Below are 22,820 nucleotides of genomic sequence, written 5' to 3' on the forward strand. Positions count from 1 at the left end.
GAATAAATACAATCTTAAAATACATGTAAAACAAATGTATTTCTGGCCTATTCCAGCAGTCAGATTGATGGTGGGCTGACTTGTACAGAGGTGTATTGCACAGCAAGTCAGTATAAGAGTGGCCTTAGACCTTCTGACCCTACACCCACCATAACAATCACATTTTTGGGGCCCACAACCTTCCAAATGTAGGGGCGCACCTTGTTGCTAGATTTCTCGAAAAACCTCTTGCTAGTTCTCATTGAGAAGATTGGGGTGATCTTTGTCAACCATGAATGTGCCGCTTTAGTCCATTGGGCTATTTGCATGAGAAACAGACTTGCCCTTCTGCTACATGTATCTCTGCCTGGCATCTGTCTGTCTGGGTCCATTGTGATGGTTTTCAGGCGTAGGAGACTGGAGGGTGAGGTGTGTAGGCGGGTTACATAAAGAGAGCACATGGGATCATGTCCTTCCATTGAGCAAGTAGCTGGTGTGAGGCCACAAAGCTACTCAACAAAAAAAAGTCACCCTGGCTATGCTGGGTGGCAGGATAAAATAACTTTGTAACTGGAATTCACATTATGTACTTTGCGCACTGGAAGGTAGGGATGCATCAATGCCAGTTTTTTAAGATTGAGTACCGATACTTTTTATCAAGTCCTCCCCGATACAATACCCATTTTCAGCCCCTAGTCACATATATGCGAAGTGTGTTTGTGTGTTTGTGTGTTTGTTTGTTTGTTTTTTTTTGTTTTTTACTGCATCCGATTCGCATGACGTGAACCAAAAGACTTTTCTATGGAGCCAGTTCACATATGTGCAGGCCGGGTGCAGTACGGTTTCAAGAAGGGTCCAGTACAATTTTCAGCCCGGTTCAGGTGCTTTTCCGTGTCGTACACTTTAACAATTCGCAACTGAAACTGAAGCCACACCTAAAAAAAATTAAGTCGACAGCTACAAATACTGCAGCTGCTGACGTATAAAAGGACACTTATCGGTTCAGGGAGCCCACGATGTTGGCACAGCAGTGGATCTTCATATCGACTGTCAGGTTCAGCCACCTCCATTGCCGGGAACCCGGTAGTAAAGCCTTTTAGCCGGTTCCCTACTGCGCATGTGCGAAGCGTGCTGCGTTTTCCAATTGGCCTGGCAGCAGTGGGAAGAGGAGGGGCTGAACTTCCGAGAGATGGCGCTGCAGCCCCGTCTCCCTATAGTGAGGAAGAGGATGCCTAATATCGGCATCGGTGCAACGCTACTTTGTTATCTAAACATTAGTCATACTGAATATGTAAAGTTGCGCACCATTTGAGTTATTGTTTGCATTTTAAAGGTTTCCTAGAGAGAGAGTCTGCCATGGCCGAGCAAATAAAAATTGCTTGGCTGTCTTTGGCTTCAAAACGGAGTCAAGGGACCTTAACAAATGCAAGGATCAAAAAAGTGAAAATTTACTATCTGCATACTTTTTATGGGGTCATGGATTCTTGGGCTCCATTCACACCTGAGCGTGTGTGCGTGCGTGCGCGTGCGCGCACGCGCGTGTGTGTGTGTGTGTGTGTGTGTGTGTGTGTGTGAAACAAAAACTATTTTAGGGCTCTTTCACACAGAGCGGATCCGTATTGATCCGCTCCGTTAGCCCGTTTGGCTCAGCGGGGATTCCTCCGTTAATCCCCGCTGAGCTGTCGGCGGACAGGGCGGTCCCCGCACATAGTGCAGAGACCGCCCTGTCTCTCCTCTGCTCTCCCTATGGGGAATCGGATGAATACGGACCGTTTGTCCGTATTCATCCGATCCGTTCCGACGGATGGAAGAAAAATAGGGTTTTCTTCCGTCCGCAAAAGCGGATTGTTGCGGACGTTAGCGGATGCATCATCCGCTAACGTCTGCAATCCCATAGGGATACATTACAAGTCCGTAAACGGACTTGTAATAAACGCACCGTTTGTCCGTACGTGTGAAAGGCCCCCAAGAAGTGTACTACCAGCGTTTTACAGATTCATGGGGTTGATTTACTAAAGGCAAATTCGCTCTACACTACAAGTGCACTTGGAAGTGCAGTCGCTGTAAATCTGAGGGGGAGCGCTGCTGATTTTATCATCCAATCATGTGCAAGCTAAAATACTGTTTTTTATTTTCCTTGCATGTCCCCCTCAGATCTTCAGCGACTGCACTTGCAGTGCAAAGTAGATTTGCCTTTCGTAAATGACCCCCATTGTGTGTTTTTTTTTTTTTTTTTTTTTTTTTTTTTTTAGCCAATAGAAAGCACTAGGGGGAGGAGAGATGGCGAGGGAAAATTAGGAATGGAGAGCTGTTGAACAGAAAAACTCTTGCAAAATGCTCAAGTCAGGCATTTCTATTAAAGTCCATAGGTGCCAAAAACGCTTGTAATCTGCCAAAAAAGAAGCTCATGTACTTCCAGGGGATGGAACACTCAGTTTGAACAGGAGCCATGAATGGGATTTTGTTGCGTTTTTAAAGCTATAAGCTTCAAGCAGAAAATCACTCGGGTGCGAATGGGGCCTTGGTGCTAAGGCGCCGTTCACACTAGTGCGACTTGTCATGCGACTTTGGACACCCAAAGTTGCAGCCCATTGATTTCCATGGCACCTGTTCCAGTCTATGCAAAGTAAAGTGGCAGCAACTTTGAAAAGTTTCCTGCACTACTTTGATGTGACTTGAGTGTAAAGTTTCATCAAAGTTGCACTAGAAATCTTGCAAGTTTGGAGTCGCACTAGTGTTAACGGAGCCACTGGAGGCGCATGGCCACCAAGAAACTATAATTTTTCAGAACCCTGAAGTCCATAACTGCTTCCATATTGGATCTCATACAGGATGGGGACTTTCAGGAACCAGTTTTTTTAGAATGCCTAGAAAATCACAGCTGCCACCTGCCTGAGCCCGCCAGGAAGCCGACACTGCGCAGCGCTAATCGCAGGTAGTGAGACATTTCCCGATCTCTGCAGCTGCGGATGGGGCTCGGGCCCGTGGGGTTGCGAACACACCTGAGCCCATCCTTCGTTCCCTGTCTGCTTCCAAGTTGCAGAACGGGCGCATGTCTGAAAGGTTCAATCTATTCCAGCTACAGAGCGTGGCTGTGGCGTGTATCAGTTAATGCGTTTTTAACTTGCTGTGTCGCGGGGTGCCATATCTCTGCAGATAAGATAATCGTACATGGGACTGTAGAGACTCAGCGGTGGGTTAAAGGTAAGCGCTTTGCTTATTATAATGGTAGCATTTTATAAGCGCGCAGTCCTTTTTGAAAAGTGTTTTGGATTAGCGAAGGGATCATAAAACGTCGCTGGCGCTTGTCAAACATTCAAAGTCCCTTTACCAGCTCAACCCAGTTTTATGCACTCCAGGTAAATGAGTAAAAAGGCCTCTTGTTCATGCTTGCTGTGTGTGAACCTGACTGCCGTGCTTGGCTGCCCAGCTGGTATTCTATCTATTAACCTTGCCACCCTTTTGTAACGAGCGCATTTAATTATCGATGGGATTCTTTAAGTACGCCGGTTAATGTCAAATGGCCAGTGAGCTATTGGAATAATAGCCATACATGCTCACTTTGATAGTTAGAAATGTTCTATATTTATAACCTAGGACAGTCCAGTTTGCTACATTTACATCGGCTGCAAAATGTATTGCGTCCTAATGTTCACCATCTGTAATTAAGGAGTACAGGCCGGGGGTTCAAGCTCCATGCACACTAGTGTGTCTGTTTTTTTTTTTTTTTTTTTCCTGCTTCTAGAAGCTAAATAGGAAAGCACTATGTGTCCATGCTCACTACTTTAGGCTATTCGTGAGTTTTTGAGCGTCAGTGTCTAGGCTTACCTGTAGGTAAAAGTGGTAGTATAGAGTATACTACAACTTTAAGTGTTCTCCTGATGATGATTATAATAATCCTCTTATCAGGCCCCAAATGAAAAATGTACTACTAATGATCCTGGACAAGCCGTAGACTGGCATATTTTCTCTGTAAGCAAGAAACATGGAGATAAACGAGATTGTCAAAAGTATTGGGACACCTGCCTTTACACCTTTAAGGCCAGGTTCACACTAGTGCGTTGCGTTTTGGAGCTCTGTTGTCTTTGCGAATTTCTCTATAAGGTGTTCTGCAGATCAACTGCATTTTAGTTGCAGATCAGGTGCGAATTTGGAGACCTGGGAGAGGGGAGGGGGAGGGGGGAAGTGTATTGAACTGAATGAGACAAATACTGAAGAGAAATGAACACATCTGCGAATTTAGCTGCGTACCCATAGAAGATAATGGGACTGAATTCGCACCTGAACCGCACCGCAAGACATAAAAACTGCACGCGGTTTGGAGGCAATACGCAGTGCGGATGCATCGCACATATGTGAACCAGCCTCATTGAAAACAATGTATTTTGAAATGTCCTGCAAATTAGATGCGATTTAAGCCGCACTCAATTCGCATAGGTGTGAACCTGGCCTAATGGTGTCTTAGTTCATAAGGGTCCATATTTGGTTGGCCCACCCTTTGCAGCTATTACAGCTTCAACTCTTCTGGGAAGGCTGTCCACAAGGTTTAGGAGTGTCAATGGGAATGTTTCACCATTCTTCCAGAAGCGCATTTGAGACAAGATCATGTTGGACGAGAAGGCCTGGCACGCAATCTCCGCTCTAATTCATCCCAAATGTGTTCTATCCGGTTGAGGTCAGGACAGTCGAGTTCCTCCACCCAAAACTCGCTCGTCCATGTGTTTATGGACCTTGCTTTGTGCACTGGTTCAAATCATTTGGTTGAGGGGGGATTATGGTGTGGGTTGTTGTTGTGGTTTTTTTTTTTTTTTTTTTTTTTTTTTTTTCAGGGGTTGGGCTTGGCCCCTTAGTTCCAGTAAAGGGAACTCTTAAGGCTTCAGCATACCAAGACAATTTCATGCTCTCAGCTTTGTGGGAACAGCCCCTTCCTGTTCTAACATGACTATGCACAAAGCAAGGTTCATAAAGCCATGGATGAGTGAGTTTGGGGTGGAGAAACTTGACTGGCCTGCACAGAGTCCTGACTTCAACCCGATTAAAACATCTTTGGGATGATTTAGAGCGGAGACTGCAAGCCAGGCCTTCTCGTCCACATCAGTGCCTGACCTCACAAATGCGCTTCTGGAAGAAAATTCCCATAGACACACTCCTAAACTTTGTGGACAGCCTTCCCAGAAGAGTTGAAGCTGTTATAGATGCAAGGGGTGGGCCAACTCAATATTGAACACTACGGACTAAGACTGGGATGCCATTAAACTTCATGTGCATGTAAAGGCACCGTATAGTGTATGTGCCCGTGCTTGCTTTACTCTGCCACATAAGGGAGGACCCAAGGCGAGCACCTACTGGATGCTGACTGATCTAACGTTCCTTTACCATGTTCAATAGGGGGTTGGCCCAAAGAATTTTTATTATTATTTTTATTATTAATATTTTTTTTTTTTTTAACTACTCCTGACTGGCTTTTTTTCTTTTTTTTTTTCACCCTCTTAGACCTCAGTCATGGGTCTTTAATTGCAAACAATGCTCAATACATTATAATGTACATTCTTGCCGTATTCAGTAACCCCATGTCTGGTGTAATGGGTAAGTATTTATTAAAAATGAATTGTATCATTGATATGATCGGTTACAAAGGGGAAAAAAAAAAGTTTTCTCCAATACTTTATAATACATGCTAGTTTTGTGATTAGAATACATTGTAGTCTGGCCACCCAGACAGGGAATGACCGCTAATATTAACCAAGAACAATAGTGTGGCCATTCTGACTGCAACGAGGATTACAGAACATAATGGGGCCCATCCAAAAATAATGCAAATACAGGACAAGCAACAGGAAGCAGCAGTAGACTCAGCAGAGCTCGGCTCCCAGACAAACCGTGGACTTAGTTCACACAATGGCAACTTTAGCACATTATGTATTCACAGGATACTCATTATTCCAGTAGGCTTGCCAGATCCGAGATCAGCCCCAGTGTATTGGATACAACACATGCATAGTTTGGATAGTGGCATTTTGTCTCGCTCCATCATTTTGGCAACGCTGCTGCAGCTGTATCACATTAAAAGTTCTTCTCCGGTATCGTTGGCGTTTTGCTTTGGGTATCGTAAGGGCTCCTATACGTGCCAGGATGCGCTATGCGTTCATTCACCTATCGCCTTTTCCTCCTCTTTCCCTTTCTTTTTTTTCTTCTTCTCTTTTTTATATATATATATATATATATATATATATATATATATATATATATATAATATACACACATATACATTTTTGATATACGCCATACAGGAGACTTTACTAAACCTGGTGCATCCAGAATCTGTTGTAGCTGTACATAATACTAACCAATCATAATTGTCCTTTAAAGCCTTGTACAAACGATAGGTTAACCAGAGGACAACGGCCTGAAGGACCGTTGTCATAGGTTAACCGATGAAGCTGACTGATGGTCCGTCACGCCTACACACCATCGGTTAAATAACAGATCGTGTCAGAACGCGGTGACGCAAAACGCCACGACGTGCTGAAAAAAATGAAGTTCAATGCTTCCATGCATGCGTCGACTTGATTCTGAGCATGCGTGGATTTTTAATCGATGGGCGTGCCTACTAACGATCAGTTTTGACCTATCAGTTAATTTTAAAGCAAGTTGGCTTTTTTAACCTATGGTTAAATAACCTATGGGGCCCACACACGATTGGTTTTGACTGATGAAAACGGTCCTTCAGACCGTTGTCCTCTGGTTTAAAGCGGATGTCCGCTCAAAAAAAAATATTAAAAGCCAGCAGCTACAAATACTGCAGCTGCTGACTTTTAATATTAGGACACTTACCTGTCCTGGAGTCCAGTGGCGTCCGCAGCAGAGGACGAGCGATCGCTCGTCACCCTGCTGCTCCCCCCCTCCATCCACGTGAGGGAACCAGGAAGTGAAGCGCTCCGGCTTCACTGCCCGGTTCCCTACGGCACATGCGCGAGTCGCGCTGCGCCCGCCGATTGGCTCCTGCTGTGTGCTGGGAGCCGAGTGTTCCCAGCACACAACGGGGGACGGACGGGATGTCAGAAAAAACCCGTCTTTTGCCCGTGACGTGTGGCCGGAAGTGGGTGCAAATACTTCCTGTCTTTAGACAGGTATCTGCACCCCCCTCCCCCTGAAAGGTGTCAAATGTGACACCGGAGGGGGGAGGGTGCCGATCAGCGCGACTTCACTTTAGGGTGGAGATCCGCTTTAACCTATCATGTGTACGAGGCCTGATTTTGAAATTCGATCAACCAAGACTTCTTCATTTTCACCTCCTGTTGCTACAGAAACATTTTCGTAAATGGGAATCTTCTTTCCAGGAATTTTTTTTCTTTTCTTGTACATGTACATTTATTTTTCGACTAAATTTCTCGCACATTTCTCCCATCGTTGATTATAAAATTGTTTGTTTTTCAAAACATTTTCAACATGTCCGATTACTTAAATTCAATGGCCGCACAAAAATAGACTGTTGCTGCAGCCCACTAATGGTGCGAAATACGAAGGAAAATTCTTAGATAAGATTTTCCAAAAGAAAATGCTTTTAAAATTTTGACCCGTGTATGGCCAGCCTTAAAAACAGGGTTTTTAATGCACAATTCTGTTTGGTTATCAGGCTGGTCGGTAAGTTGAGCCGGGAATTTCTCTGTTTTGTTTTGCATGCGCCGCCCTTCCATGTGCTCCTTGCTGCAAAGGCCAGTTATAGATGAGGGCAGGGGCCATTTGTACTGTTGAAATACTGGTGAGTGGATGCACTGGATACCTTTGCTGCCATGGTGCTATGTGTCCATTCTGCCTTTCAGGAGGGATGGGCTCCATCCAGACCCACCTACCCTCTGCCTATCCGTTATAATTCATGTGCTCCTTGCTGCAAAGGCCAGTTATAGTTGAGGGCAGGGGCCATTTGTACTGTTAAAATATTGGCGAGGGGACTACCTTTTGGACACCTTTTGCGGCAATAGTGCTATATTCTGGGTGTTCAGTGCGCCCCTGTGCCTTTTTAAAGTGGGGGTTGGCTCCCTCCAGGCTCACATGCCCTCTGCCTGTCCATTATAATTCATGTGCTTCTACTATGGAGGCTCTTAAATTTTTAGAGATGGGACTACAGAACACGGGGTGCTTTGACGGGTCTCTGTAACTTGCGCATGTATTTGCAAATGTGTGAATGAAACCCTGTATTTAACGCATACCGTTAGCCAGGACAATTAGGTTGGTTGCAGGCTGTTCTGTGCTAGGGTTTTACACAGATTGGCACCAATCCTCCTTTTCTGGGGTCCCCCAGCGGTGCTCCTGACTTCTTCACTTCGAGTACCGCATTCCACGCTCTCGAGTACTGCTGCTGCATCCATAAAAAGTGTTTTTTTTTTTTATATATATATTGTAGGTGTGCTACAGTGCGATTCATTCTCAAATCGGAGTTCCACCTAAAAATGGAACTTCCGCTTAACCCACTCCTCGCCCCCTTACATGCCACATTTGGCATGTAATTTTTTTGGGGGGAGTGGGGGCTTCAGAAGGGGACTTCCTGTCCCACTTCCTCCTTCTGCTGAGGGGCTGGTAAGGCGATTAGCTTAATCGCCTTATTGCAGCCCCTCCCTGTAGGCGAGCGCCTGTCCAATCGGACGGCGCCGCTCGCGCATGCGCAGTGGGTGCCCGGTCGTGAAGCCGAAAGCTGTCACTGCCGGGTGCCCATACTAGAAATGAAGACGCTGGCCGGCGAGGGTGGGCGAGGAGCGGAGCCCCGGCTGACGCGTCGCTGGAGCCGTGGAGCAGGTAAGTGTCTGTTTATTAAAAGCCAGCAGCTACACTTTTTGTAGCTGCTGACTTTTAATAAACTTAAAAAAAAGGCTGGAACACCCCTTTAATGAACCTTCCAGCGCACCTTTGTAATGCGCTGCAGGGCACATTGCCATATGGGCTTTTTTGCACCGCAAAGGTATGAACCCAGCTTAAAGCTTGCCACCTATGTTACAATTGCGTCTTTACATTTACTAATTAGTATTTAGTGCCAGATTGGTTAGTTCAGGTAGAACCATGTATGAGCAGGCTGACTGATCCATTGATCGACTTGGGTACAACCAGCCTGTCAGATTTTTAGGATGTGATCATTGCCGGCAGCTATAGTCGCTCCCAAGAATTGCTGTGCTCACCTGCCGGGGACGGCTTCCCAGGCCTCCTGATAAGAGAACACAATGGCTACACAGGAGAATGTTCCCCATCAACACTGACTGAAGGGGCAATCAAGTGATTTTCTTAGAAAACAGTATCTATGGGCAGCTTTATAATGTGCATGGTGTATGTAATGCCCTCGCACAGTCGTAGCCATATGCACACACAGGCCGGATTGGGAAGAATGTAGTATATAGATGGAGCTAGATAGATATAGCTAGCTATCTATATCCATTTTTAATGTTCTATGAAGTGATTCTGGGGGTAATGCCACACAGGACCCCAGCACTGCAAGATTGTTTTGTGTTTGTGTGTTTTTTTTTTGTAGTTAAAACAATATCCTGGTGGTTTTATGACGTCTTGGTTGCTTGTGGTCGGGTTTTAGGATTGGAGGTCACGTTGAAGTTCTAAATGTATTCTGCTGTATGGTCAGAGGCGACACGCACTTCACCAGCAGAGTCGGGTTTTGAAGACTACGTTATCCATTGACTAAGCAGATTTATTTTGCTGTCCCATCAGCAAAAGTAGAATTGCTCATCACTTTTTGTTTTTGTGTGTTTTTTTTTTTTTTTTTAATTTTTTTTTTTTCTGGTTCTCTAGGAATTCTGTGGAAGTTTTGGTTTGTGTTTTTTTTTGTTTTTTTTTTTCCTTCTGATCAGCAGTTCACTGCCCAGACCTGTGAGAGCTTCGTTCTGCTCCTGAGCCAGGCTCCCCGGCCCTGAATCGGCGCTCTGCTCAGATCTGCTTAAAGTACACTTCTTGGCAATGTATGTGGAAAATGCAACATGCAGATACTGATGTAGTGTTTATAGTGTGTTTGTAGACAAGGGAGCAGCTATTGCTATGCTTGTACCGTGACTCACAGAGAGGACTTCTGTCATTGGTGAGCACGTGCATGGAAGTATGGGAAACCACTGAGCTGATTTATAAACGGATCTCCAAATCTGATTTATTAATAGTTTTTAGTGCTGGTTAGAGGATGAGAGCTGAGATCACAGGGGTTGCTGTTGGCAAATTTTTATTTTCCTTTGTTTCAAAGTTTTCCTTTATAATGATGGTTCCAAAACTTTTTTCATTTGCGTAGTCCCTTTCCGATTGGTCGTACCATACTGACAGCACCGGAAACATGTCCACGTGTGTGTAATAAAAAAAATTGTATATATATATATATATATATATATATTGTATATGTATGTGTGTATAAATTGTTTTCATAAAAAAATATATATATATATTTTTATGATCCGTGCACGTTTAGGAGAGATTCATTTTCCCTACAGGGAAGCCTCATTATACCTGTAGGTAAAAATCCCATAGCGGGCTTTACAAATTTTTAATATCGGGGCCACAAGTTTACCAGGTTTTACCCAAGTCAACCATTCCTGACTATACTTCCCATTCTCACATATACAGCTTGTCCACATTGGCTGAGGTTAGTCCTGGTACTCTTGAGGCCCTGATTTTAAAGATTTCCCATTGGGGGGGGCAGGCTAGAAGTCCTCCAGATCGTGGGTGGAATGCCACAATTCTGCTTGCAAATTCCGAAATCGGTTGTGACAAATTGCCGTACAATTGCGGCAAAAATCGCGACCACAAATGCTCCTAGCTCTGTGCCAAGGTTTTGGTATTTGAGCTTCTTTTTTAGATGTTTTTAGCAGAGGGAGGCCCATTCAAATGGTGCTGCTCAAGTAAACAAGTGCAAAAGGAGTGGCTGCAGATCACGAAGACCACTTTCACACTGAGGCGCTGTTCAGGCGCTTTCATGCTAAAAACGGCGCCTAAAAAGCTCACGAAAATGTATTTCCATTAAAATCAATGAATGCTTTCACACTGGGGCAGTGTGCTGGCAGGGCTGTGAAAAACTCCCCTCTCCATTCACTACTCAGTTCAGTAGCGCCTCAGTGTGAAAGTGGCCTTAAGGCGGCCATACACGGTTCGAATTTCGAAAGAACTTTCTTTCGAAAATCATATGAAAGAATTTTCGTACAAATTTCGCACCGTTAGTGGGCTGCAGCAACAGCTGATTTTCGTGCGGCAAGCAAATTTGAGAAATCCGACATGTTGGAATTTTTTTTAAAAACAAAACGATTTTCTAATCAATGATGGGAGAATCGTGCGAGAAATGTAATGGGAAAAAAATGCGCATGTGCAAGAAAAGAATATTCCCGGAGAGGAAAGAATATTCCCGGCAACGTGAATATTTTTCGATTTTTTTTTTTTTTTTTTTTTTTTTTTTTTTTTTTTTTTTTTTTTTTCGAAAATCAATGGTGGCATCATCGGATCACAAAAAAAACGAACTTTCTGATTTTGAAAATAAAATTTGTTTGAAATTCGACCGTGTATGGCCTGCTTAAGGTGTGAATTTGAGCCTTCTCTTGCTTGCATTACACTAAAGCTTGGCCATACATGGATGGAAACCCTGCTGAACCGGACCAATTTTGATCCATATATGGCCATTGGAGTTGTACAGAAGTCGTTCTAGTGATTGACTTCTGCTCAAACACTCTGTCAGATTTTAGCCGCCTGCTGCAGACTATAGACCAGGGGTCCTCAAACTACGGCCCTCCAGTTGTTCAGGAACTACAATTCCCATCATGCCTAGTCATGTCTGTGAATGTCAGAATTTTATATTGCTACGGCAGGACTTTCGGCACAAAAATTTACAGCCGAACAGCGACTGCAATCCAGTCAAGTTCAGGCATGGTTTTGGTACTCTGACTAGGGTTGCCAACTCATCCCTTTAAAACAGAACACATATTAATTACACAGGTTCTGAGTCTAATTTAATGCAAATAAGGCACCAAGTGAGTTTAATTACCTCCTTAATCAGCCACAGAACCTGTGTAATTCATATGTGTTGCTGGAATAAAATAATTGGCGGGGGGAATTCATCCATCCAGGCTGTTGTCGTCGTGAAGGGAGAAATTCTGTAAAATTTCTAAATGTATGGCCAGCTTAAGTCTTACATTCTGAAATTGTAAAAATATAAATTAGGGTTTTAATATCACTTTTTATAGTTAAAAATAATAAACTGTCCTCTCCCACAAACCTGTATGCTGTGCTGGTTGACCTTTTTGGGGCAAGGGTTTCAAACTCCATTTCACTGCGTGCCACACCAGCCTTATGGCTGCCCTCAAAGGGGCCCATTAGATTTGTAAGTCTAGATCTCCAGAGCATCCCAAACCCCCTTCCATGAGATGTCAAGAGCCGCCCCCCCCACCATCGGAAGTCAATGGTGCCCTACTCTTACATCACAAGTGCACCCCCCCCCCTCATCTTGTGCTGCTGTTGGGGACGTAGCTGGAAAGCAGAAGATGCAGCGTCTGGAGGAGTCTACTGAATGTTGAAACCAGGGGAGGCAGAGCTAAGGGGGTGCTGTGGCTGTGCAAGATCTGTAGGAGGGATCCTGTCCTCCACCGCTAACTGCTGGCACGGGGGGGGGGGGGGTTGGGCGAGCCGCTGCACAAAAAACGCAGTATCTGGCAGAGGAGTTTTGTCCTCTCTGATGCTGACTGCTGAGACCAGGTGCAGGCAGAGAAGTGGGTTCCACAGCTGCAGGAGAGGTGTGAGGGCCACACCCTGGCGGGGTGGATTTGGCCCATGGGCCTTGTGTTTTGACACATGTTTTAGAGCACTGATATGCAATTAGTGGACCTCCCAGCTGTTGCAGAACTACAAGTCCCATGAGGCATAGCGGGACTCTGACAGCCACAAGCATGACACAGAGGCATGATGGGACTTGTAGTTTTGCAGCAGCTGGAGGTCCACTAATTGCATAACCCTGTTTTAGAGGAACCGTTTATTTAGTAACCTTGTATAACAGACCTGGCACCTTCTTATATTCTGGTCTGATGGAATTCTCTAATTTTGCAGTCCATGTTGTGGTTTTGAAAAAATTGTAAAAAAAAAAAATTTCTGTTGGTAAACTCAGATTCACGCATGGTTCGTCTGTACTCCCGTCTGCCTATTCCTGGAGGGGCCTTCTCTTTGGCTCCGGGTCAGACCTCTAGTGGCTAATTAAGTGTGGCATTATCAGTACGCAGCTGATCTTTGACACTATGCGGATCTCTCATTTGAATACGTTCACTGTGTGCAGTTTTATTATTTGGGTTAGATGGATATTTTATCAGAGGTCATCTATGGTCATGGGAACATTAAAACCTGCTGGTTGCCTTCATTCCAGAGATGTGCGGTAAACCTGAATACAGCGGGGTGGATGTGAGTGCTCATTCACCCATTATTAAACCAACAGTTCCCATTATCATTGTGAAAGAGCGTCTCTTTTTATTCGGCATTATATCGGAGCCAACAATGCTGCTCCCAGCACAGCGTGCAGAAGCAGGTGTGATAATTGGAGGATTGAAGAGGAGATAAAAATCGCATTCTCACCAATACAATGAGCGGTCGGTTAAAGCTAGCACTGCTGGACTGACCAATAGGATCATTCGGATTTTCTGCTGCGTTAGGCCTGATTTTTGTACTACTTCATGATCTGGATGTTCTCCTAACGATCTCTGCCTACTTCACTTTTTACAAGATGAAAGCACTATGTGACTTATGCTGGCCATACACTCCACGAAAAATCGTCCAAACGAACTTTCGAAAATGAACGTCCGGTCGTGAGCGCAAACGATATTGCCATCATGTAATGACGATAAATCTTTCAGTGGACATAAATAAAAAAAATTTAATTCGTTTTTTTTTTTTTTTAACATATACCTAGTGCAGAAAGTTCGGACGGGAAACACATTAACCTTCTGATTTATCGTTTGTTCAGCAGAAAATTTCCAAATGTGTCCTTCGATTTTTCGGCTCAAAAACGTCCCAATGATTATCGATTTTGTGCCCATTAACTGTTCGAAAAACGAAAGCACTGTCTGAATGGCTGAATTTTCGTATAGTGTATGGCCAGCATTGGACTGTGTAAAGGCTTTTTTTTTTTTTTTTTTTTTTTTTTAATAGAATGTAAGAAGGTTGGGACCCCTGTCTGAATTTTGCATCTCTTGTTCCTGCTGGGGGGAGGTTCACCCTCACTTTTGGTCCAGGTGACCCTTGCACAAATCTTTACGTGGAGAAATCCACTTTGGTGGCAACGGTCTAAAGCCTACACTATATTGTTTGTTTCTGTTCAACCCAGTAGGTTGAAAGAAAAAAAAAAAAATGGTCAGCCCGTTGGTACAGCGATCTCCCGCCGCTAAGCTGTTGTGTTCGAACGGGGGGAGCTCCCCCCGCAAGAACACTCCGATCAGCGTTCTCGCCCATTGGCTGAGAGCGCTGATCGGGAGACGGGGGGCAGCTGGTTTTCCAGCATGCTTGTCCGACAGAAGCTGGCTTCTGTCAGACCGGCAGGCAAACACACAGATCAAATGTCTGCCGAAATTCGGCCTGTGTTTGTGGTTTAAGGCCAAGTAAACGCTAAGAAAATGGGGCAAATGATTGTCTAGGTTTTCTCGCTGTTTTTCAGCAAGTCTAAACCAAGGATCGTACAAAAATTCTCGCATGACCAAGGCTTTTTTTTTTTCTGATTATGCGCAGTGTACGAAAACGGTACATATTACACGAAAATTGTTCTGTTACAAGAACAACTTTGGAGTTTATCCCATGGGATATTTGTGTTTTTTGAAAGTCTGTATTGAATGTCGAAAGTTGTGTACACGCTATACGGAAATTGAACGACCATTCCTCGCACTGAATTTTTCTTTTGATTTTTCTCAGTGTTTATCCCACTTAAGAGAGATTGGGGTTGAGTTGCTAAAACTGGAAAATGCTAAATCTGGCGCAGCTCTGCCTAGAAACCAATTTCCAGAATTTACTGCCAAGTTTAATTGAACTAGGTAAAGTTAGAAACTGGCTACCATGCAGAGCTGCCCATTGGGCAGTCTCCAGTTTTAGTAAATGAACCTCGTTGCCTCTTACTGCTCTTTCTCAGGATGAAAAGTAAAGGAAAACCTCAATGGGCAGAAAACACAAGCCTGATAGGGAGGGAGAGGGTTTAACCCTAGCCTATCCAAAACGTAAAAAAAAGTGGTACTGATTGTTGGCTTTGTCTTTTGACAAGTTAGAAGCAACGTCAACGCGAGAAAATTGAGGATAACTAAATTTTGTACTGTGTGAATTGTTTGGGGAAAGCGGGGTGGTTAAAAGGTCAATGCATGATGGTCATTTAGAGGACAGTCAATGTATTGAGAAGATGTGCAAAAGTATGGATTTTACCAATTGTATTTTAGTTTCTCATTCACAGGGACTATAGACCACAGCCACCACGCAATTTTTTTTTTTTTTTTTTTTTTTTTTTTTTTTTTTTTTACTTGTACGCTCCCGTCCACGTCCTCACAAGAGATATGTGGATTTGTTGCACTTGTGAAAACCACTTTCTATGTGCTCGACAATGATTGCATGTTTGAAGAGAACCTCTCCTAAAACAAAAGACCCAGTGCTTCTGTATCCGTTACTTAGTTTCTCATGCTATGGGTAGTGAGTCATGACTCTGAAAGTAATTTGCTAGCCATGGCCGGGTGAGTTGCTTCCGTCATATCCGTCTCACTCAGGTGGCTGTTTCCCAGCAGTCCTTTTAATAAGAATCAATCCTATTCTGGCTGTCAAAGTCTGATTTTTTTTTTTTTTTTTTTTTTTTTAGTGACGGGTTCTAGATTAAGCACCACCTGTAAGTTGCCTAGACCTACCTAGTCTTTCCGAGTCTGGATTTCATGGAACCCTCGGGCTTCTCCTGAGTTTGTTGGGGGTTCCTTGAGGAGTGGTAAACTGATCTCTCCTCCTACATGCACCACCAATTCTAGGGATCACATTTTCACTGGCCACCAATGCAAGCGGCCCCTTGTGCACATTCCACTAATGTAAAGAGCCCCCATTTTTTTTCTGTCTGCTTCTCTTCTGTTCATTTAACCACTTGCTTACTGGGCACATATACCCCCCTCCTGCCCAGGTAAAATTTCAGCTTCCGGCACTGCGTCGCTTTAACTGACAATTGCGCGGTCGTGCGACATGGCCCCCAAACAAAATCGACGTCCTTTTTTCCCCACAAGTAGAGCTTTCTTTTGGTGGTATTTGATCTCCTCTGCGGTTTTTATTTTTTGCGCTATAAACAATAAAGCACGACAATTTTGAAAAAAAATACAATATTTTTTTACTTGTTGCTATAATAAATATCCTTTTTTTTTTTTTTTTTTTTTAAACATTTTTTTCAGTCTAGGCCGATACGTATTCTACATATTTTTGGTAAAAAAAAAATCGCAATAAGCGATTGGTTTGCGAAAAATTATAGCGCCTACAAAATAGGGGACAGAATTATTTTAATTTTTTTACTAGTAATGGCGGCGATCTGCGTTTTTTTTTTTTGTTTTTTTTATTGGGACCGCGACATTATGGCGGTACATCGGACACTTTTGACACATTTTTGGCACCATTCACATTTATACTGCGATCAGTGCTATAAATATGCACTAATTACTGTATAAATGTGACTGGCATTGAAGGGGTTAACACTAGGGGGTGAGGAAGGGGTTAATGTGTATACTGCTTAGTGTTCTAACTGTGGGGGAAGGGGGGTGACTGGGGGAGGTGGCTGATCTGTGTCTCTATGTACAAGGGACACAGATCCGTCTCCTCTCTCCCTGACAGGACGCTGTGAGAGCTGGCAATGAGAAATGATCTCCTATGTTTACATAGGAGATCATCTCTCATTGGCCGCACAGATCGCCTACTGAACGGCCACTCCGATTGGCCGTTCACGGCGATCTGTGATTGGCTGTGTCCACGGGACACGAGCAGCACAGAGTTTCCCCACTGCGCGCCCGTCATTCGGCTATAGCGCGGGCCTCAAGTGGTTAATTTCAGTGTTACTGAAAAAAATGTTGTGGATAATCTGCCTTGGTTTTCAAATACTCTAGAGCAGGGTTCCCCGGCCCACTACTGGGCTGTGGCGCTTCTGCAGCCGGGCCGCGGGTGCAGGCGGCCGGCAAGGGAGATGCTGGGCTGCCGGTGTCCTCCCGAGAACTTCCCCCGGCGCATAATGCCCGCAGAACACCGGCATGAGAGCGCTGTGTGGATGGGGGGAAAAAGCGAGCGGGCAAGCAGAGATGGCCCATACACGATGGTACGATGCCCGTACACACGATCCAATTTTACAATTATTGTCTGATGGACGTGATGTGTTGGATTATCCGACTGTATGTATGCTCCATCAGACAATTGTTAGCTGAATTAATGACAACAATTGTTGGCTGTTCATGCTCACCAACTGTCTGAAAATAAAGTTGTTACGTCGGATTATCCGATCGTGTGTACACAAGTCCATCCAACTAAAATCCACAGTACAAACATGCATGCTCGGAACCAATGCTAAACATCAGACAACAATAGCAGAAGTTGTCCAAAGTGTGGCGGTAAAGAGCTGAAAAACCATGTGGTTTGAATGTTGGCTGAAAATGTTCTGCCATGTGTATGCAAAACAAGTTCACTGCCAACGCCCTTCGAACCGAAATCCACAGAAAAGTCTGATGGAAGTCCGATCGTGTGTATGAGGCTTTAGTTTGGTTTTCGGCCCAAAAATCTGCTGAGCAAGGCTAGACATGCTCAGAAATGCAAGAATGCATACAAAATGATTCAACACATTGTCACTTCTGACATTTGAATTCTGTCATAAGAAAATTTTCTGATGGTAGGTAACCTCTTCACTTTCGATTTGAGATTGGCATGCAACAAAAAACTGACGTAAATTCGTCCAATAATCTGATAGTGTGTACAATTTGTGGCTTTATAGTGTGTATGGGGCTTAACTTTAGCTTGTCTAATTAAAGGGGCTGTAAAGGTACAATTTTTTTTTTTTTTTTCCCTAAATAGCTTCCTTTCCCTTCATGCAGTCCTCCTTCACTTACCTCATCCTTCAATTTTGCTTTTAAATGTCCTTATTTCTTCTGAGAAATCCTCACTTCCTGTTCATCTGTCTGTAACTACACACCGTAATGCAAGGCTTTCTCCCTGGCGTAGAGTCAGGGCGCTCTCTATGTTGCAGATAAAGGAGCTGTGTGTTAGTGGGCGTCCTGACTCTCCCTAGTCCAAGGGAGGGGGGCGAGCACAACACTCCACACCAGGGAGAAAGCCTCGCATTACTGTGTGTAGTTGGACAGAAGAACAGGAAGTGAGGATTTCTCAGAAGAAATAAGGACATTTAAAAGCAAAATGGAAGCATGAGGTAAGTGAAGGAGTGCACTAAGGTAAAGGAAGCTATTTAGGGGGGAATAAATTGTACCTTTACAACCCCTTTAAGCTTTGAGGGGGGGAAAAATGGAAGTGGACTGGTTTTTATGTAGAAATGCACCACATTTTCCACTCTCCAGTTTTAGTAAATCAACTCTGGAATTTCCTGTTCTGGAAGATTGCCCCATCTCTTCCAGAAGGTGTTTTTTTTTTTTTCTAGTGTAGTGTTTTTTTTTTGTTTGGTAATAAAATTATTACCAGTGTTTTTTTTTATTTCTGGGTACAGTTGACAAAGTGCAACAAGCATTTGGTTTGATTAAAAATATCTGGCAATTTTCCTTTCAGAACAAGACTCGTCAAACAAATAAAAGCCCATAAAATTATAATGTGCCATTAAGAGTGTTAATTTACTGAGAAAATAATATTATAGGCTGGTTAAATTGTCCTGGCTGATGGTCTTTTGTATCGGAGGCTCCGTACATGCCCCGGCTTGCCCAGATTTGCTTGCTCTTCTCTACATTTTCCCACAGTTATCTGTGAACAAGATGGAATCCTGTTCTTTTGAATATGAAACATATTTAGGCTGTATTCCAAGCAGAGCCTCACAAAGAAGGGCTTTCCTTCAAAGGCTGCAAGCTCGGTCAAGTTATTAGAGGTAGCATTATGCTGACTTTTGAAGTTATCTTTGTACCTACACCTTCAAGGTGTTTACCTTGCTCCATAAATGCTATATATGCTTCTGGTTTGTCTTCTGTGTAATTACTGCATTCCATTTCTTTCCAAATGGCTTTGGGAACCACAGATAGTACTGTGGATGAGCCAAATTGTTTTTAGCTGGTTACGGCTTTGCATAACTGGGAACTTTTAGGATCAAATCCTTAGGGTCTATGGATACAGCTAGGGTTTAGTATCCCACATTCCAGAACTGCCAATTCGGCACTACAATTTTTTTTTTTTTATGAATTTTTTATTTTATTTTTTGTTACCAGTGTCTTATCTAATGTTCTCTTCCTTGTTCAGGTTATGTTTAATCCCCCTAATGCCTCGTACACACGTTCAGACTTTCCGAGGGGGGGGGGGGGAGTCACAGGCTTTTTTTCTCCGAAAGTCCGGCCATGTGAAGCCTCCATCCGACTTTTTTGTCGGAAGTCCGATGGACCTTAGAGATTTTGTCTGTCAGACTTCCGACGGGGTCACGGCGGATTTTTGCACGGTCAAAAGTCCGACCGTGTGTACAAGGCATAACAGCCCAAGGTGGGCCGTACATGGTGCAAATTTCTTTCCTACAACCACGTACATGGTGCAAATTTCTTTCCTACAACCACGGGTTGCAGGAAAGGAATTTGCACAATTACCCTATCAACAGTGTTGACACTGGAATCCCTCCCGCCAAGCACATGTCCTTTTCCAGAGGGGGAAGCCATCCCCGCCAGGAGGGGACAGTAATTATTGCTAGTGGCTATAGCAGCTGTTAGCGATAATCACAAGAGAATCGAGCAGGCTGGCTGTACCTAAGTTGGTCGCTCAACTTGGTACATTTAGCCTGCCCATTAAAGCGGGGTTTCAGGCTATTTTTAGTTTTAAAAGTCGGCAGTTACAAAAAGTATAGCTGCTGACTTTTAATAAACAGCTACTCGCCTGTCCCACAGTCCAGCGATATGGAGGCCTGCTCCTCTCCCCCTCCTATCCGCGACGGCATCATTAGAACTGTGGGCACCCGTCGCGCTGCGCTCTCGGAGTGGACAGGCGATCTTCTGGGACCTGTCCCAAGTCCAAGAAGATGGCCTAGAGGGAGGGGCCGCCTAGGGGAGAGGAGTCGCCTAGGCGGAAGGAGGAAGTGGGACAGGAAGTTGCCTTCAAAACTAAGAACCCCCCCCCCACACAAAATAAAAATATTACATGCCAAATGTGGCATGTAAGGGGGCGAGGACTGCTTAAAGTGGAAGTAAGCCCTCCTATTGTTTTCAGCCAAGGAAGCTGCCATCTTGGCCTCTGTTTAATCTGCAACTGCCACAATGCTGCACATGTGATCAGTTATGAAACCAGCCAATTCGATGGTTTGAAAGTTTGGTTGAGAGCACAAGCAAATGTGACATCTAGCATTTCCGGCATGCCGGAAATGTTAACTGTTTAAACTATCAAATAGATGGGTTTACTTCCGCTTTAAAGCAAAAGAGGAACTCCGCTTTAATTGTTCAAATCCTGTATGGCCAGCCTTGTATGGAATGTGTTGTTTTTCTGTCAACTGGCAGTTGGCTGTCTTTATAAAGTTATTCATTTTGGATTGCATCCCATATAAAAAATATTTAAACTTTTTATAGGAGAGTTTTTATTTTTTTATTTTTTTTTTTATACCAAAATGACTGTCAAAATTTCAAGCTCATGGTAATTTTGATAAAATCCATTTCAGCATCACGGATACTCTGCTACTCCGGGGAGATTTTGAAAAGGGTGGGAGTTGCAGTGTTACAGCTGGAAACCCTGAAAGGCAGCTGCAAATTTTGTGTTTCTTTACTTAAAAAATTAACTGAACATCTGTATTCTATAGAATCCAATTGTTGTACTTCGATCACCAAGGAGCACTTCAGAAACCACCCGTGCATCCTTTTGGAATTTGCATGTACGAGGTCTTGTACATACTCAAGGTTGCAAAGCTATTCTCTCAGAAGTCTCTGCAAGGAAGCGTTGCTTCTAAAGCCCCCCTTTAATTGTAAAGTAGTTAAAGGTGACGTCATGTTGCCAAGAATTTCAACGTTCTATTTTATGGAAAGTTCTCAGCTATGCTGCCTTTTGTTTCTTGTATGAGAGTAAGACTGGAGCTTTAGCCACTTCTAGTCATCTTAAAGACATGCAGTAAAGTGGTCCTATTGTAGCTTGAGCTTCTGCCTCTCTGCCTCCTTTTGGGAGTAGAGATAAAAGGTGGCTGAATACAATGGTTGGCAAGTATCCAGAACCAATGTAGTGCGTTTTTTTTTTTTTTTCAGTAGATGCTTATGATTATTACAGGAATGTATAAGATCTTCTGATCAGATTAGTGTGCCTATAAATGTGACACATAGCTGTGCCCTAAAGGTTTCGAATGCTTGGGTCCGAGGCTTTGTATTAAGGAGCCTCTCCTCCCTTCGACCTCGCTAAAATTCATCAGTTCTTTCCCTTGTTACCTGATACTTGTGGGAGCAGTGATGGTCTATTGCAGACAAAGCTTTCAAAGAGGTGCTGAAAAGCAAAATCTCCCAGGAGTCCTCACTTCAGATGCTCAGTAAATTACTGTTTGCCGTAGAACCATGAGTATATGTACATATTTTGCTTCCCCAGTATCCGGTCTATGTGTTTGCTGTTCAGCTTTTTTTTTTTATCGGTTTCTATTTCCAATCTGGGAGTGGAATGGAAGTGTTTATTAGTTCTTCCTAGTTAGGTTCATGAGACTCATTAGTGTTGACAAAGATTAGTAATTCAAGGTGAAAGGTCTCTGCTGAATCACCCTGGATAAGTTAGCTTAAAGGGGTGAAAGCGGATCACATTTGATTCAACTAATCTGTTACCGGTTTAGGTCTAAATGGGAACAAATATAGTGTTAGACAAGTTGTGTGTGTGTGTGTGTGTGTGTGTGTGTGTAGTCTTGAGTGTATGCGAACGTGGGCATGCAGAATAAAAAATGTTAATAAAAAAGGGGCCCATATTAAACTTGCCTTCTGCAATTTTTGCTTGTCTAATGTTTTGTAGGGCATTACTCCCCTTTGGCGGACTAACACATTCTTTTGTTTTTTATTATTCTTGACTTTTATTTTTTTTGTTAATGCATGAGAATTATTTTTTTTAAAGTGTTTTTTTTGTCTTTTTGAGTTGGCAGTATTAACACAAATTATTTTTTATTTTTTCCAGAGATCTTACGCACTTGTCGTTGAGGCTTGGGACTACAATAATGAAACCAATGGTAAGCATATAAACCATGTACATATCTGTTCCCCTTCAAATGGTTTTTGTGGGCCCATATTAAAAACCTCCCAAGTACATCTCGTCTTATAAAAATAATGAGATTATCGGAATATGGCACAGGAATATTTCACTATTGAAGTCCCCAGGACAAAAAAAAAAAGCACCACCTATAACTGAAGTATCCCTTTTTGCATGGACTGACCCTTTAATGTAACAAGTCAACGCTGCGTTCAGTCAGTAAAGTGAGAAGGCACTCAAGCATATTTATTCTATATTTCATCCCCTTGGCACATTTTTTCAGAGCTCAAAAAAAGTAAACAAACGAGCAGCAACAGTCCAATCCTGTCAAGAGACCACAGTGGGACTCCTTTTTGACCTTCAAGTCAAACTGCTGGATTCTGTGATAGAAGTTTGTTTTCATTTCTTCATTTTGCCGCAAGCTAATGGTATTCCCAGGGCTTGTCATTGAAGTGGTGATCGGCTACTCCGGAGATTGAAGG

At 43.5% G+C, this 22,820-nt stretch overlaps 1 protein-coding gene across 1 annotated transcript in view; it reads left to right on the forward strand.

Moving 5' to 3' along the window:
* JAG1 (jagged canonical Notch ligand 1) overlaps positions 1-22,820 on the forward strand; it is an 80,121-nt gene that overhangs the window by 13,639 nt on the left and 43,662 nt on the right. Inside the window, exon 3 of the mRNA XM_040351301.1 lies at positions 22,267-22,318. Coding sequence (XP_040207235.1) covers positions 22,267-22,318 — 52 coding nt within the window. The remainder of the gene's footprint in view (positions 1-22,266; positions 22,319-22,820) is intronic.

The sequence above is a fragment of the Rana temporaria genome, chromosome 4 (genome assembly GCF_905171775.1).
Source record: "Rana temporaria chromosome 4, aRanTem1.1, whole genome shotgun sequence".
Taxonomy (NCBI): Eukaryota; Metazoa; Chordata; class Amphibia; order Anura; family Ranidae; genus Rana; species Rana temporaria.